At 36.8% G+C, this 16,245-nt stretch overlaps 1 protein-coding gene across 1 annotated transcript; it reads right to left on the bottom strand.

Annotated features, from left to right (window-relative positions):
• Positions 1-12,599: 12,599 nt before the first annotated feature.
• LOC122077465 lies at positions 12,600-13,238 on the bottom strand. The gene is made up of 2 exons (XM_042643414.1): positions 12,983-13,238; positions 12,600-12,853 (listed from the first exon to the last, which is right to left on the bottom strand). Exons 1-2 carry the CDS (start codon positions 13,236-13,238, stop codon positions 12,600-12,602), a joined length of 510 nt encoding a protein of 169 aa, XP_042499348.1.
• Between the last annotated feature and the right edge of the window lie 3,007 nt (positions 13,239-16,245).

The raw sequence follows: 16,245 nt of genomic DNA, 5'->3' as shown, positions 1-16,245 counted from the left end.
GTTTTGGCTAACTTCTTCCCTCTAAAATCAAATATTCTCCAAGTCTAAAAGTTTAACACATTAATCCTTCCTTGAGCCGGGAGATCTAGTCCGGTTCGGTTCGATTTGGGGCTTGAAGCACAAGGGTTATCTCCCCTTGTTTCTTGATTAAAGCCAGATTTAAGGTATTTTTCTTCTCCTAATTGTAATTTAGAACTAGTTTATCTAATTTAATAGATTAGGTTCTAATTTATTAATGATTGGTTCATTTAGATTAATTAGGTTTAATTAGTTTCAATTTGGTTTAATATGGTTTATTAGATGTAACCTGATTCAATTAGGTGTATTTAGGTCTTTTGATTCAATTAAATATGATTTTTGTTTAATTGGTTTAATTAGTTTCATTTTAGTTTTATCCGGTTCAATAAGATGTAATTAGGTTCATTCAGACTTAATTAATTTTTTTTCTTTTTGGTTTGTTTTAATCTAAATTGATTTTGAATTTACATTTGGCTTTATGATTATACTTAATTGTTAATTGTTTTATCCTTTAGATCTCGGCCCTTGGATTAGGATCCAAGAACCCTAATCCTTTCTCCCTTTTCTTTATCTCCTCTCTTCCATCTTTCTTCTCTAGCCATCCCTCTCCACTCCCTTCTCCTTCCTCTTCTATTCCCCCTAACCGAACCTGCACCTCTTCTCCTTCTTCTTCTTCTTCTTCTTCTTCTTCTTCTTCTTCTTCTTCTTCTCATTTTCTCCTTCTCTTCTGTTCCTTGCTGCTAAATCCATAAACCTACAACTTCTTCTTCTTCTTTCTCCATAACTGAAATCATCCCCTACTTCTTCTCACTTACCTTTTTCCATAACCGAAATCTGAACCATTACAGCTCCCATCTTCTTCCCTTTGCCAAAATCCATCTCTAGCCCATCGTCTTCTCTTCTTCTTCCTATTTTATTTTCTTATTTTTTGTTATTTCTTTAATTTGCTGATTAGATAGTCCATATTTGTAAAACCCACAACCTGTTATTTCATTTCTATTTTCTGTGTGGAATCTTCCCCTCCTATCGTTCTTCATTTTTATTTTATCCATTTTGGTTTGATTTCAGGTCTGTAATGTATCCGGCCCTAAAATTTAGGGTTGGGATTCCCTTAATTTTAAACTTTAAAATCAAATGATTTTCTTTTATTTCCCTTTTAATAAAGTATGTGACGTAGTCTAAGGCGCATGTTAGCAAGGGCATGGCTGGCCCCCCTCAAACTGGCTCGTAGCATTAGGTGCATATTGGGGATTTAGGTTTTCCTACTATCTCCTATTTTTTGTACTCCAACCCTCACTCGCATTAATGTAGTACTAATCTAGATTGATTAAAGTAACGTAGTTAATGTAATTAGTCATTTTAACTATTGTTTATTTAATTGTGGTTTGCTAATTTAGCTTTTTAAATCACTGCATTTGATTTCTTCATTCAATTCAATTTATTAAACTTGTGTAATTACCAATCTTTTTCCCTCTAATGGTTTATTTATTTTAATCAATCAACTAATTATTTATTTAATGTAGGATAATTAACTAGATTAATTAGTTAAAAGATTCTCATCTCATTAGCTTAACTAGGGTTTTGAAAAATGTTTAACTCATCTTAGGATTAGCTCAAGGTAAACATAATTAGTGCAATTAGATTTCATAATTAATTTAATTAAACTTTAGGTTTAGTTTAATCCTCCTATACTAGATTAGGTAGATTAGTAAAAATGCATTCATTTAATGTATTTAATCCATGTAAATTTTTTTTATAAATTAATTAGGTCTCATTTAATTTATAAATATTTTTACCAATTAGATTAAGTAGGATTGCAATAATTTATTTCAAAAATTACTAGGGATTGGGATTAATCATTTTAATTAATTCAATTTAGGATTTCATAAATTCATTAATCAACCATCTAGGTTAGGCTCAATTAATTGAGTTAGTTTAATTTAAGTTTTTTTTTTAATTTGTTTTTTTATTATCGTAATCATTTCATTATTTGCATCATAACCTTGCTAGCATAATTTAGACACTTGGTTTAGGGTTTTCACATGTCATACTTAGATACTTAGTTTAGGGTTTTCAGTGACCTAGATTTAGGACTAGTTAGTAGGATACAAACAAATTTTGGTCAAACAAAAAGAGACCGGCCTTAGGGCCAGGCAGACTGAGTGCCTAACACCTTCCCAGTCTGTCACTTGACACTTGTCCAGAATCTTGGTGCAAACCAGTTTTATCCATCAGAGTCATTAGTCTCTCTCCCTTGATTGGGGGAAACATTTATGGATCCTAGATCATTTCTAGGTGGCGACTCCCTTTTACCCATAACGTGTATCCCCCCTCGGCATTCTGATAATCAGGGGATATTATCTCATCTCATTAGGGTCGAACCCCAGTGTGTATACACGCGCTACGCATCATATCGCGATCCCGGCGGAGGTCCACAAACCTACACTCTTTGATTTGATTTTTGTTTCAAATTCATTAGATTTCTTAAACTAAGTCAAAAATAGGTTTTTTTATTAAAAATTTGAAATTGTTTGGTAACATCATTTGTAAAAATATATAAATACTCATACTTAATTTTAAAATAATAAAAATAATATTAAAAGTGACGATAAGGATAATGATGATGATAAGAATGATGATAATAATAATTAATAAAGATATAAAAATAATGGTTATATTAATATTTAAATATTAATAATAATATAATATTAAAGAGCTAGTCAAATATATAACAAGGGCTCTCTTTGAAATTATACCAAAAGATGGCTTTAGGGCTAGTCAACTGTATTTTTATTCTTATCATAACACATGTTCATTAAAGTGTCCAAAGAAGGGTTCGTAAAAGCTCAGTGTGAACAAGACACTTTATCCACACTAGCCATAAGTTGAAGGTGTGAATTCGCCAAACAGGGCGGCTGCCCAGCAAGATGACTATTCCTCTTTCAAAATTGGTGTTATTTCATAATTTCTATTGATAATAATTTTTTTTAATCGAAAAAGAAAAAACTTAGATTAAGGATTAGATGATACAACGTCATCCTATGACTAATAGTACAAGCAATCCTTCATATAACATCCATGGCGGAGTTGATTTTCCCTTTATACACAAAGTTGATGGACCAAAAAAGTTAATGATTTTATAATAATTTCATTTTCAAAGAAATAACGCAAAAATCATCAAACACCTTCCAACATTGAAGCCACCCTCTAAAATAATTATCGAAATATCAAAGACAGCCTTGATACAACACTTGAAACTAATGTCAAATTTAATTCTAGTCCAGCCCATCAAACTAAATGTTCAGCCTATTCTGAAGCAAGGCTGGCGCAGAGAGATCATGAGGAGCAGTTAATTATCTTATCAATTTTTCACATTAATTAAATAGATGAAAACCCATGACTCTTTGACTCTTGACTTTTGACTTTAGGGATAATGGAAAAAAAATATCATTCATAATAATTTAATAATTCAAGGGTGTCAATCGGTTTAGTTTCAATTTTATAATTTTTTGATGCGATTGGTAAAATACGTCGGTATTCTAAAGCAAGAGCTCGAGGCAAACATAACAGGTTGGAACCAAGGGGTATGGATGGGATACTCTTGGCTATATGGTTTGGGAAAATGTTTAAAAGAAGTGGAAGTTTCAACTTCTATGAGTTATAAGATCACTGATAAATGGAATTGAGGAATGAGTCACGACTAATGAGTGCATGGTTTTAAATATCGGTTGAGATCGATCCCCAATATCCATCTGATCCGTATCAATCTACTCATAAGGTAATAAGGGTACAATGGTCCAAAACACCAAATTAAGAAAAGGAAGCATGACATCAAGTAGGTTGGTATTGAAGTAAACACTAGTTTAATCTGAATGGATCAACTTGCTTGAATGAGTAAATTGGCCTTCCAATTGGAGAGTCTATTTTTTATTCTAAGAAGTGGGTCTGAGTATAATTTGATATTATACAAGAGATGTCTTTCTAATAATGGCATTCTCTAGGGGGGGTGGAGGTGGGGTTGTAAATTACCCTTAAAACAATTTGGGAAAATTTCTAGTACCACCCCTAAAAATCCCCATTACTCGGGGTGATCCCCAAAAATGAAAATAATATCCACCGCACCCTTAATTTGTAGCACCATTAACTTAAAACATGAAATGACTTTTTTACCCTTCTGCTTAACCTTCTTTTTGTTTTACTTGTTTCTGCCTTCCATCTTCATTCAACTCTCCAATTTCAGAGAAAACAACGATCAACACTTGAAAAACCGATAGAGCCAATCCCCCCCCACACACCAAAAAAAAAAGAAATGAACAAAACAAGTGTACAGAGTTGTAGCATGCTTCACTGATTTAAATCTGAAATCGAGCTCCAAAGAGGTTTCATGAGTGACGAACCAGATCTCGGCATGAGGAACAGAAAAGAAACTCGGATTATAAGTATGTTTTAGTTTCTGAGATGGAAGTGGCAAACATGCAAGCCCACCAACTTCTTTTCTATGCATATCATTTTAAAACCCACTAGGGCATAAGGAATTTATCTACAGCTAAATCTCAAATCTGTAGAAAGATGAAGGCACCCAATTACTTATGCTTAGAGTAGCAGATAATGGCGGACTCAGTCTGATCCGTGACTGCATAAGTGAAAAAAGAAAGAGATGAAGTGATAAGCTTGGGGATTGTGTTAATGTGTTCTGGAATGTATATTAAAATTCCGCTTAAACCCTAAGGAGTTGCAGAGGAGAGGACTGAGACCCAATTGGCAAGAATTACTAGTCACATCTCAAGCTTTAGTCGGTAACTAGAGCACTGGCGATCACTAAAAAATTAGTTGCAGAAGTGAGGCGAACGAGAGATGAAGGAGCCAGAGGGAGATAGGCCGAGGAGAGGGCAGCACTGTTTAAGTTTTAAGAAATTGATCAATCCATAAGCCATTTCTAGGGTTAGGGTTAATGTTTGAAGAATAAGTAGCCGCCGATTGTAATCGGTCGTGATCAATTCCAATTCCCATCAATTAATGCCCAAAAACCCTAGAATCGATTGTCTGATTCCGACCGATAAGTTCTCCACATTATTATCAGCTTTTTTAACCAAATTAAAGCAACCCATTCCCACAATATGCACATCAGATGCAAGCTCCAGATCTTATGGAATTCACAAAACACACAAAAGCAACAATTCAAGACAGAATGACTAAAAAAATACTTAATCCCTCCAAATTTTCAATAAGAAATGGAGATAGACACAATTGATTGAGACCTGGATGGCCAATCCATATCCATTAGGGATCATAAAAGCTTTGGACGTTTATCCTCAAAGGTTCAACACCTTCGGCTTCTTTTCCTTCATAAATGTTAAGAACGTGATACCATCATTCACTTCCTTGCAGACAGCAGTTGCCTGGTATCCGTCACTGAAGCACGGCAGTTGCCATGGACAAGCTTCTGCAATGAGTCATCTTCCTCGGGGCTCCATGGTCCTTTGATCCGATCCATATTTTTTCTTGAAGAAGCCATGGATGATTGGCAGAACTTGATTCTCCATTCACTGTTCAAATCTCTAACCCTAGACTACAAGATTAAGGTCAAGGGTAAGGGTAAAAGGGTAAGTTTATATACCCATAAGGGTAGTTTGGCCATTTAGCGAAAAAATAACTGATGACATTATCACTTGACGCCTTAAACCTAACGGAATGGGTTTTTTAGATATATTTTTGAGAAAGTGAGGGGTCTACTATACATTATTTTTATTTTTGGGTGTTACTCCAAGTTATTTTCAATTTTAGAGGTGATACTAGATAATTTCCCAAAAAATTTTGTTTGGAGCATAGCTCCATTATACATACGTTCAAAGGCAAACACATGTCCTTTTCGCTTTCAAAAATACCCTTTTTATGCCTAGAAGGTAGTGAGTGAGGGAACCCTATTTTTAATCCTGTTTTCAGAAGCTTAATCCAATAATCCTGATTTCTAATCCTATTTTTCTTGGTTTGTTAGATACTTAATTTGTTAGAATTTGGACCGCCCATCTAGCCATATGTTCCCCAATATTTATTGAATCAAATCTCGAAATCATATAATCATGTGAATTCAAGGTTTTAGAAACTCCGGATTGCACCCAAAAAGAACTGGGCCTATGGGCAAAACCCTCAACTCAATACCAATTTACCGCTAGTATCCTATGTAATATATATTACAGGCCATTAGTGTTAGGGGTGAAAATTTGGTCTTGACAATCCGAACCGTCTTGATTCACTCTGAACTCAAATAGGGTTTGGGCCAAGTTTTCTGACCCTTAGGGCAGGTTAGGGTTGGGTCAGGCTCGGGTTGAGGCCTCAGCTTGGCCCAAACCGACCCAACCCAGCCTGAAATTTAACTATGATTTTTTATATTAGAATTTAGGGCTCTTATGGGTATTTTATTTTGCTATAATTTTTAATATATAGGATAAGAATGGCAAAAACAGGCTAATCAAGGTTAATCCAACCATTGCAGAAGCCAGGGTCGACCCAACCCAGCCCAACCAGAACCAACCTGGCCCTAACAGGTTCAATTAGGGCCAAGTTGAGTTGGTATGAACTTGACAGGTTGGACCTGAACATGAACCCGACAAGGTTGAGTTGGGCCTAGGTTGAATTTTGAAGACCCAGGGTTGGGTTAGGGTTTGAATAAACCCGGCCCAACCCAGCTCTGTTTCACCCCTATGTGAGTGTGTGGTTTTTATTTTTATTTTTTTCATAGAAAATAATTTTAATCGTTTGATAGATAGGAAATTTTTTGACTGCTGCACAAACCAATTGTAAAATTTAACATTTTTTTATTTTTTGGGCAAAGGTAAAATTTAACAACTCACATGAAAAGGAATAGACGCTGGCTGCGGCGGGGAGAAGGAGCATACAGCGGTAAAAAGAAACGGCGGTAGGTGAGCGATGTGTCATGGCCTTAGACCTTTCTAAGCAACAGCGCCGGCACTTAGCACTCCCACTAGCACTAAGTCAGCCTAACCACCCTCCTTAAGGGATTTGGGAAGAGAAAAAGTAAACACAAGAGTGAGTTTGAGAAGAATAAATTTGTATTGCACTAGAGAACTCTTAAGTACAAGGCTTGAGAACTCACTAGCTTGGTTGAACACTCTTGGTTGGTCCTTGGTGAATGCCTTTGCCAAATGAGGCAACACCTATTTATAGGCACCCCAAGTTACAATGGATGGTTAAAATATTTACAAATGTCCTCCATCCAATGGTTGGGGAGGAAACTAGAAGCTTCCCACCTCCTTAGTGGAGAACTCTAGAAATCTCTCTCAAAATATCTCCTATAAATATCTTCTATAAATATCTATAATAAAATATCTAGAGTTACTACACCTTTGTAGAAAACTCTAGAACTTGGACCTTACTTAGCCCATTGGCCTAAGTCCATGGGCTTGGTGGGCTAGGCCCGTGGGCCTATATTGGGCAGGTCGTGACAGGTGGATGAGATATCACACACACAAGAAGAGCATCGAAGTGAAACAGACACAACAATAGGTATGATGGCAAGCTTCACCAACATAATGTGATGTTATGGTTAGACTTTAGTTCACAATTATCTCTCAAGTCTCACCTCTTATTGATCACGGTCTAAAATATCCATCTCCAATCCAGCCAAAAGTGTTAGATGGGGTGGATGAAGTGTTTCTCTTTCCACCATATATGCAAAGAAATTATAAATTAGGTCATTTTCATAATCAATTTATGATAGTAGTTGGAAAATCATGTTTTGACTTGAGTAATTCACCTAAGTCCAAGTCAAAAAAAATATCATAAAACTTAGGTTGCGTTTTGACGGTCATTCAGTTTCAAAAAAGATGTATCGTGTCAAAAACAGAATTTTCAGTTTCTGTATCAAAATGTTGTTTTAAAACAAAAACATGGTATTTAGTAAATCTATTTCAGGAACAATTAGACTTTTTTTTTCCCCCGGAATGAAACCAAAATGATGGAACAAGGTTTTGTCATTCCATTATTTTGTGTTTCTAACATTTTTTTCCCTTTTCGTTTCAAAAAAATTGAAAAACACTGAGTCGATGCCAAACGTTTTATTTCGTTTTTTTTATTCCCATAGAATGAAAATGTTTTTTTCTGGATAACTACCAACCATAGCCTTAGTCAAGAATCATAAAGACTCGTTAGCTTAGAAGTTGACCAAACTTGGTCCTTGACAACCTGATTTTCTTGGCCTCCGTAATTTTGTCCGAGTCAAGAAAAAATCACCGATTGTTATGTTTCTTGACGCAACTAATGATGATGGTGCATTGGTGATTATCTCCAATCATTTACAAGTAGGTACCAACATGGTTTCAAGTATCAGTATAGTATCAATCGTATCGTATTGATATAGACTGAGATCAATACTGATACCTGACCAATCTAGATCAATTGCCCGTATTGATTTAGGATTAAAATAGTAAAAAAAATATATATATATATGCCTTTTCAAAAAAATGATGACAAAAAATGATCGATACACACTGATCTATATTGTATCCTGAATCCTTGGGTACTGGTGAAACAAATGCTAATTATTAGTATCAGTTGAGACCGATACCAATTATGTTACCTTGATTTAGATCATTGGCTTCATGCTTTAGAGCATGATATCGAATCTAATATCGATTTTTAAATCAGTCAACTTGAAAACCGATACAATACCAATATGGATGTTTTTCCCTTAAAAGATCAAGTATTTTATTGGTTCGCCATAGATCTACACCATTCCATTAATATGGGATCGATGGCCAGTGATATCGATACCGATACGACTGATACTTCAAACCATTCATGCCTTCCATAATTTCAATTTGGAAAATTTACAGCGCCACCCCCTAGAGAATGCCACAATTATAAGGCCACCCCTTTGTTTTACCAAATTATACTCAAACCCCTTACCGTCAGTCACAGTTAAGTGTCAAGTTAAAATAACTGTTATACCCTTGCCATTATATAACTCATGTTTTAACCATAAATAGAACTTTTCATCTCTCACATATCCTCCGATTCGTTTGATGTGCATACTGATCGTCTGCTTCGTCAATGGAGCTCACTTTCACGCAACGAAACACCGTCAGAGAATTCACTTCTGTCGAAAAGTTCCCCACTTCCAATTCGGATAACCAACTCCAACCGAGAACATATTATGAAGATTAAAATCCAATAAAACACAGTATTAGACTCGAGAATCATACCTATTTGGTTTGAGAAAAAGAAAGGAAAAAAGCTGCTTTGAACATAATTTTGTGGATATCACTAAATGGGCTTTCTCCCTTTCTCGATATTTGTCTCAAATCCTTTCTTTTTTTTTTCTGAGTATGTTATTGTCTGTGTGTCAATCAAGAGAGAGAGAGAGAGAGAGAGAGAGAGGTGTGGATTCTCTAGTCTTCTACTATAGATAATGAAGGGAAACTACTGTACTTGACGAGGTGGGGGGAAAACGAGAGCAGACGAGGAAGGCTCTCACCTCGGAGCTGCGGCTAGGGGTGAAAGTTTGGCTCTGACAACTCGAACCAGTCCTGGCCCACCCTAAGACCAAACAGGGTTTGGGTTAAGTTTTTTTTACCTTGAGGGTGGATTAGGGTTGAAAAACCCCAACCCTAGGTTAAGGTTGGATTGGGTTAGGGTTGAGGCCTCAATCGGGCCAACCTGACCCAACCCAGCCCGAAATTTAACCTTGCATCTTTATAATAGAAATTAGGGCTCCAATAGGTATTTTATTTTTCTATAATTTTTTGATATATGAGACATGAATGGTAAAATCATGTCAATCAAAGTTAATCCAATCATTATAGAAGCCAAGGTCAACGCAACCCAGGCCAACCCAACCCAACCCGATTCAACCCAGCCTTGATAAGGTCAATTAGGGTCGGGTTGGGCCTAAACATGAACCGACATGGTTGGGTTGGACCTGGGTTGAATTTTTAGGACCTAAGGTTGGGTTAGGGTTTTAAGAACCTCGGCCCAACCCGGCCTTGTTTCACCCCTAGTTGCGTCTGTTGATAATGGTGGTGTTGGTGTTGTTGTTGTAGTTGAATAGCGGTGAGCTATTGCTGGCACTCACGCCTTCTAGAAGCAGGGACCCAAGTGCTCTTGACTTGTTTCTGAGTATGTTCTTGTCCATTGCTGTTCGTCATCATCCGTCGCTACTTTGAACGATTGTCGGTGGTTCAAATCTCACGATTTGGGAGAATGGTAAATTAGGTTTTGGAATGGGGAGCAAATCGATCAATTTGGGGGAAATAAATAGCAACTTATTACAAGGGTATTTTAGGTTGTTCATATATATTACAAGGGCATTTTGGTATTTAAAATAAAATATAATTGCTAACATCAGCATATAAGGTATATTCCTTAATAGTGACTAATTCTAGGGGGTCTAAGTAAGGGTGTTAATCGGTTCGGTTCGGTTCACATATATTTTGACTAAAACCAAAACCACACCATTTACTAAACGGTTGCACTTTCTAATATCGAAACCATTTAGTAAACGGATTCGGTTTCCATGGTTTTTAAACGGTTTCGATTTCATAGTATTCAACGGTTTTGGTTTCGATTTATTCCATACAGTTTGTAAACAATTAGCAATCAATTTGCTAGTTTATTTGCATGTTTACTAAAATTTGCTTTTGATGATAAACGATCCAATCTTGAGAATGTGACATGCAAACCATTATGTTTTGTTAAAACAACCAAATAACTAAGCAAAAGAAAATATTTTGATAGATAATAGTCTCAAGCGCATCTAACTAGTCTCAAACGTATCTATCAAGTCAATAAGTAATGCTTACAACACATACTTTCTTCTTCTCCCTCCCCCCCACCCCTCACCACCCAAAAAAATAATGTGTTATAATATTGAAAAAATGTATATTTAACATGCCATGGTATAAGCAAAAATTGCATTTTTATCAGTATACATTCTACTTAGTGCGTTGGATTAATTTAATCAGCAATCCAAACAATGAGCAAGCTATCTCTAGAATTACTTGCAGGATTACAGCACTCAATCTTTGAATCAAATGAAATACTAATGATATTTTGCAACCACCTTATTTAATCTTTCAACGGGTTAATCGAATCGATTTTGACGGTTTAATCGGTTCAATTTTCACAGTTTCAATTCGATTTGAAACCAATGGGTTAAACGGCTCGATTCCATTTTAACTCGTTTAGCTAATCAACTTGAAACTTAAAACCATAACCGAACCATTTACTAAATGGTTTTATGATTTTGATGTAAATGGCTCGGTTCAATTTCGGTAAATAATTTCAATTCCAAAATCACATCCTTAAGTATAATTTGGTGAAATAGAAAATGTGATCTTATAATTGTGGCATTCTCTAAGCGGTGACGTTCTAAATTTCACTTTTTAAGTTTTAGGGCATGGTCTTTGGGCAATTATGGAATATACTTTTTTTGGCTGGACGTATGGATATGACAAGAGGATGTAGTCCACGAGATATGAAAAGCTCATCCCTTTCCAAGGGCTGAGCTGTGTTGATATGCCAAGATCAAAATCCTCTGTTTTTCTCATCCCTGTTTTTCCTTGTTTTGCTACCTCCAGAACACGACACGTGGACAACAAAGGATCCAACGGTCAAGGTTGGGTGAGGATTATTACATCCGGTGCGTTGGTCTTAAAGTTGTCCACGTGTCGTGTTCTGCAGGTAGGAAAACAAGGAAAAACAGGGATGAGAAAAACAAAGGATTATTTTTCGATATGCCAAGGGACCCGAAATCATCATCATCCACACAATTTCGTTCAGACTATGAATGGCCATGAAAATTGCAGGGTTTTAGATCAAAGATCGAGCTCATCCATGGATTTTCAGGATTTCCTTTTAGTTCACGGAAGAATCAAATCATCTGCAATAATATTCGCAAAAAAGAGACGGAAAAATTAAAAACAAAGAAAAGAAAGGAATATGAAATTTGTGTTTACCAGAAAGCAAGGCATTCACGAATCATGACCGCCATTGCTGCAACCTACCCCCTAAAATCTAAGAACATCTAACAGAAGAAGAGTTTACAAGAAAAATCTAAAGAGTTCATCAGCTAATAGAGGGAATAAACTGAGAACAAACCATCCCCAGTTCTCTACCTGTCTTTTATCTCTCATCTTTATAATTATATTACAGATGAAGATTACAAATCCTAATAGCAGAGCAGAAGATTCACACTCAACCCCCACAACAACTAATTTCCAGAAGAAGTTATTACAGATTCCGAGAGAAGAAACCTCAGGATTTTCTCCACTAAAGAGGAACCCATCTTTAATCGATCCATCCACTTATCCCCATATATATGTATTAACATAATCTGATAAATAGATAGATAGATGATAGGTCAGACGTACCATCTCAGGATCGCCAATTACGTTCCATCTCATAACTCGGATCTTCATCCCGTGTGCAGTAAAAAAATAAGCCACGATAACAGATCTGATGAATATGAGAGACGACATTAGGCGAAAACCGTGAAAAGCAGAAGCCTTTTTGACCTAATATCTCGAACTAGATCTATACTGTTTAATCTTGGAAAAGAGAAAAGACTAGTCAAGTCGGAGCAGACGCCTCAGATCTTTGGTGGCGGAGTCGTCGACGATGGTGAGACCATCTTTCTTCTTAAAAAACGATGGCAATGGCAGGCTACTTGGAGAAGGGGAGCAAGAGAAGGCAGCTCCGGCGTACACATCAGAAGGGACGGCTACCGGAGAAAGAATTGCTTTGAGATCCGCGATCCGGATCTGTTTAGGGACCATTTCTGGATCCGGTCCCAACCGCTCCGTGCCACAGACGATCAGATCTACACTTGCAATTGATGAAGTTGAAGATGAAGATGAAGATGAAGATGAAGATGAAGAAGAAGAAGAAGCTACGCTGTGGTGGTTCTTCAAAGAAGATTCATTTTTCTTCTTGGAATCGAGAGGCTCGCCACGCTTTAAGATCGTCACCTGTCCCATGACGAAATTCTTGGAAGATTTTGAAGAATCATCGGAAATCAACTTTCTTGAAACCGATGGCTTTGTTGGGGTGGGAGAACGCCTTCTAGATTCCGGCCGGGCAACCGATCTCCGGCAAGGCTTAGGGTTACCGGCGGATAAACGATTACGGCGAGGGAAAACCGCCGGGCCTCCTGATCCAAACCTTTCGGTTAAAAAGTCCTGGGGACGTAGGACCTCCGTTCCCATTTTGGATGATAATCCTAAATAACAAATCTAAAACTCAAGAGGGTCTGAGTAAATTGAAATTATTTGCAGAAACTAAAGAAAGAGAAGGGAGGGGGACAAAAGGTTTTCTCCGGTTTATTGCCGGCCCTTCTTCTTCCTCCTTAGGGGGAGGGATTTCTTTGCTCCTCTCTTCTTTTTTTCCCCTCGTTTCTCTGCTCTGCAATTCAAATGCTTCCATGTTTGTGGATTTATAGGGAGAGGAGATGAAGGAAAAGGTGGTTGGGTGGGGAGGGAAGGAATTGATGTGTGACACAGATTTTTGGGCGAAGCTACGCACCTACCTTCCTTCTCTCTCTCTCTTTTCACTTCTGGGTTGGCCGCCTCTTCGGAACCGACACGTATTGGTTTTCACTGTTGTATGGTCGGACCTGAGCCTGACTGGGTCTTTCACTTGCGTGGTCCTGGTCCACGCTTCCCCTCTGTTTAACGGTAACTGCTTACTTTCCGTTCCGAAAAGGCTAACCACTCGTGTGGTACTGCGCCAGTGTTTGGATCTATTTTGGTTCGGGTTCATGGGTTTTGTCGTTTTGGTGTGGAATGCAAGGATTTAGGGATGGTATCAATGTATTTTACCCCTAATTTTTTTAAAGCACTATTTTTTCATCATTTTACCCCTGAAATGATATAGACATGGATCCAGATTGGTCAGAGATCGGGGATCAATCTCAAGCGATACCGATCCAATACGATCAATACGAGAATAATACTTAAAACCATGGTAGAATGAGTAAAATCAAAACATGAATCAATACGGATGTATCAATTTGGCTTTGTTTCGATTTTAGTTTAGTATTGATTTTTATCGGATGTATCATATAAATATATCTAAAAAGTAATATTCAATTCAATGTGGTCCAATTTGATTTTGATCTCACAAACTTCAGTTCGAAACATGATCCAATAATCTCATATTCTTTTTTGTTATGATGATCGATTCTATTGGTTGATGTTAATAAAATTTCTTTATCAAAAAAAAGGTTTGAGTTAAATTTTAATATCTTTACAAGTTGGTTAAGAGGTGGAGGCATCAACAATATGGGGGTAAGATAGTCTTTTCACATAGCCTTTATTTAATTTACGAACGTGTGATTGACGTTGGTTGGTGGGGTTTGGTCTTAGACAATGAAATCTCAACTCTGACAAATAAGGCCCATTCGGCGAAAGGCCAACTAGGAGAATACCCTCTCACGGTCTCACTCTCACCTACTGGTATTGATCGAAATGACCAAAAAGCCACTATGTTGTCACTAATAAGCCTATAATCGACTAAGGATACTTCTGTCAAATTATCGGCGACATTGTTTATGGATATTCTTATCTTTCTCTATCTACTTAAATTGGCGTTTGTTTTCTTCGACTTTGTTTCTCTCTCCCTCTCTCTCTCTCTCTCTCTCTCTCTCTCACTCAAATATTATTGCTATTATCACTGCTATGGGTGATTTAATATGGAGAGGGGGATCGCTACGATGCCTGAACGCAGTTTCCCAGTTATGAGGGGATGTGAAATATTCGCACCAAAAAAAAAAAAAAAAGTATAGCATGGTTTAGCGGTAGATTGAAAATCTCCACAGTATTATCGTGAGTCGTGACAATCTTTTTCTAGAATTTATATATAGCTTATATAGGAGAAAGATTGTTATCCGATAGTATATATATACATAGAAATGTGTCACTAATAAAAATGCTTATATGAGCATCTTTGACATGGAACAGTATGGTCTTTTCAGACATGTTGTGTCTTGGTGCTTGTAGCCTTATACAAGCTATCGGGTCATATCTTATTTAGGTGCAACTCTATTGGTGCAAAGGCGTCATGTGTTAAAAGTTGTCCCCAGTTTGAAAATCCCCTCAATGATCTATCACACGGATTAAGTGTGGCTATGTGTAACTAAGGTCAATTTTCGGTTTAAACTGTAAAACTGAGTAAGTTCAAGGGGTTCCTTTTTAACAAAAAAAAAATGATTTAAGATAAGAGATTGTTGCTTGATCACGTGGGCAAAACGGCATCATATGGATTTTTATTTTATTTTTTTCATATAGGTGGTGTGGCAATGAATTTGAGTGCTCTTGTGCCTGTGTAAAGGGGCAACGCGACCAAACTGCATTTTTTTCATTTATTTAATAGAAAAATAATCTTCACAACGTCAGAAATATTATTTACCTCTTGCCAGTTATTTATTATTTTTTTCTCTTGTTCTAACCATGTGGCCTACATGTGAATGGTATTATTCTTTATATCGCTATTGATATAACATGTAGATTCTCCCCACAGTTACGTTGTGAGAACTAGGGGTATCAATTGGTCAGGCGAGGTCAGTCTTGGTCAGGCTTAATCGGGTTTGACCACTTGGAAGCCTTGCATTGTAAACGCTCATCAAAGTAAATGGTCCTAGCTTTGGGGGGCATGGTACGATTTATAATCGGGCCGGTCGATGTCAAGCTTTAATCGGACTTCCTTAAACAGGTCTTAATCGAGCCTTAGCCGGGCTACGAACCTATTTAAGTCTAAACGTGCCTACCCTAAAATTATTTTCTTAAGTTGGTAGAATACCCATAAATATGTGAGATAAATATTTAATAAAAAAAGAGAAATGATATGAGGATATGGTTGTTCTTATAAAGAAAAATAAGAGATTATGAGCATTACAATTTACAAAATAAAACTTAATTAAATCAAATCCTATTACAAAGCAAAAGGTAAGAAAGCTTAATTTGTTTCTTATTAATAGTGGCAAATATGAATTTTATGTAGTATTAAAGAGGGTCGGGCAGGGTCGAGTTACAACGAGTTGGTGCAAGCTGTGCATATAAACATATCGATTCAGTCGAGTGCCCAACAGGCTACGTACTTGCACCGTGAACACTCATTTAATAAACGTGTCAAGCTCCAGTTCAACACGTTTATTAATTGAGCCGGTCCAGGTCAAGTCGTAAACGTGTCGAGCTCCTTATTTAATAAAATGAAGAG

This window comes from Macadamia integrifolia, chromosome 4 (assembly GCF_013358625.1).
Source record: "Macadamia integrifolia cultivar HAES 741 chromosome 4, SCU_Mint_v3, whole genome shotgun sequence".
NCBI classification, from domain to species: Eukaryota; Viridiplantae; Streptophyta; class Magnoliopsida; order Proteales; family Proteaceae; genus Macadamia; species Macadamia integrifolia.
Note: the sequence above shows the minus strand (reverse complement) of the source record. Positions and strands in the feature narration are given on the sequence as shown.

Coding starts and splice junctions, on each gene's coding strand:
- LOC122077465 (XM_042643414.1), bottom strand. CDS start 13,238: ATGGGAACGGAGGTCCTACGTCCCCAGGACTTTTTAACCGAAAGGTTT. Junction 12,854..12,982: donor GGTGACGATCTTAAAGCGTG/GCGAGCCTCTCG, acceptor TTGCAAGTGTAG/ATCTGATCGTCTGTGGCACG.